This window comes from Pygoscelis adeliae, unplaced genomic scaffold, assembly GCF_000699105.1.
Source record: "Pygoscelis adeliae isolate BGI_AS28 unplaced genomic scaffold, ASM69910v1 Scaffold97, whole genome shotgun sequence".
NCBI lineage: Eukaryota > Metazoa > Chordata > Aves > Sphenisciformes > Spheniscidae > Pygoscelis > Pygoscelis adeliae.
In genome coordinates this window covers 73119-74063 of record NW_008825152.1, presented here as the reverse complement: position 1 = coordinate 74063, position 945 = coordinate 73119, and the positions used below count along the sequence as shown (strand labels likewise).

At 67.7% G+C, this 945-nt stretch overlaps 1 protein-coding gene across 1 annotated transcript in view; it reads right to left on the bottom strand.

Annotated features, from left to right (window-relative positions):
- GFAP (glial fibrillary acidic protein) overlaps positions 1-880 on the bottom strand; it is a 4961-nt gene extending 4081 nt beyond the window's left edge. The window contains 2 exon segments of the mRNA XM_009328398.1: positions 466-586; positions 588-880. Coding sequence (XP_009326673.1) covers positions 466-586; positions 588-880 — 414 coding nt within the window.
- Between the last annotated feature and the right edge of the window lie 65 nt (positions 881-945).

Here is a 945-nt window from a genome sequence, read left to right as displayed (position 1 = left end):
GCTAGTACTCGTTACTCTCAGCCCCAAGGATGGACCCCCCGGGTTGACACAGCCCCATGCCACCAGCACCCGCACCCCGTGTCGGTGCGTGTGCCCACCCCACGCTCCCCCGCCACCGTCCCACGCTGATCCCAGGGGGCACCCTGGTCACCGTTGCCACTCATGTCCCCGTCACCACCCTGGTGCCCATCAGTGCCCGGTCCCCAGGGCCACCCTGGTCCTGGTAGCCACCCTGGTCTCTGTCTCAGTGCCCACCCTGATCCCTGGGGACATCCCGGTCCCCATCCTGGTCCCAGGGGTCACCCTGGTCCTTGCCACCACCATGGTCCCCATCACCACCCTCGTCCCCAGGACAACCCTGATCACCATCCTGGTGGCCATTCTGGTCCCAGCTGCCACCCTGGTCCTGGTAGTCACCCTGACACCCATCCCAGTGGCCACTCTCAACCCTGTCCTGGTGGCCACCTTGGTCCCTGGGGCCATCCTGCTCCTGGTGGCCACCCTGGTCCCCAGGACTACCCCAAGCAGGGCAGCGCCTTACTTCTGCTGGAGGCTGCCGAGGTCCTCGGCAAGGTTGTCCCTCGCTCTCCAGACGGGCCTGGGCGGTGGCCAGCTGCTCCACGTGGCGCCGCAGGTCACGCAGCTCCTCCTGGTAGACGTCGGCCAGGCGCGAGGGCTCCTGGTCCCGCACCTGGTTCAGCTCCACCACCAGCACCTTGTTCTGCTGCTCCAGGAGCCGGACCTTCTCGATGTAGCTGGCGAAGCGGTCGTTGAGCTCCATCATCTCCACCTTCTCATTAGTGCGCGTCTCCCTGAACTCCGAGTTGAGCGCTGCGGACAGCGAGAAGTCCATCTTGCCCAACCCCAGGCGGGCACCCATGCGGGGACCCAGCTGGGTGCTGCGGGGGGCCCGGAGCCGGGCTGGGGGGCTGGCGGGGGGCACCC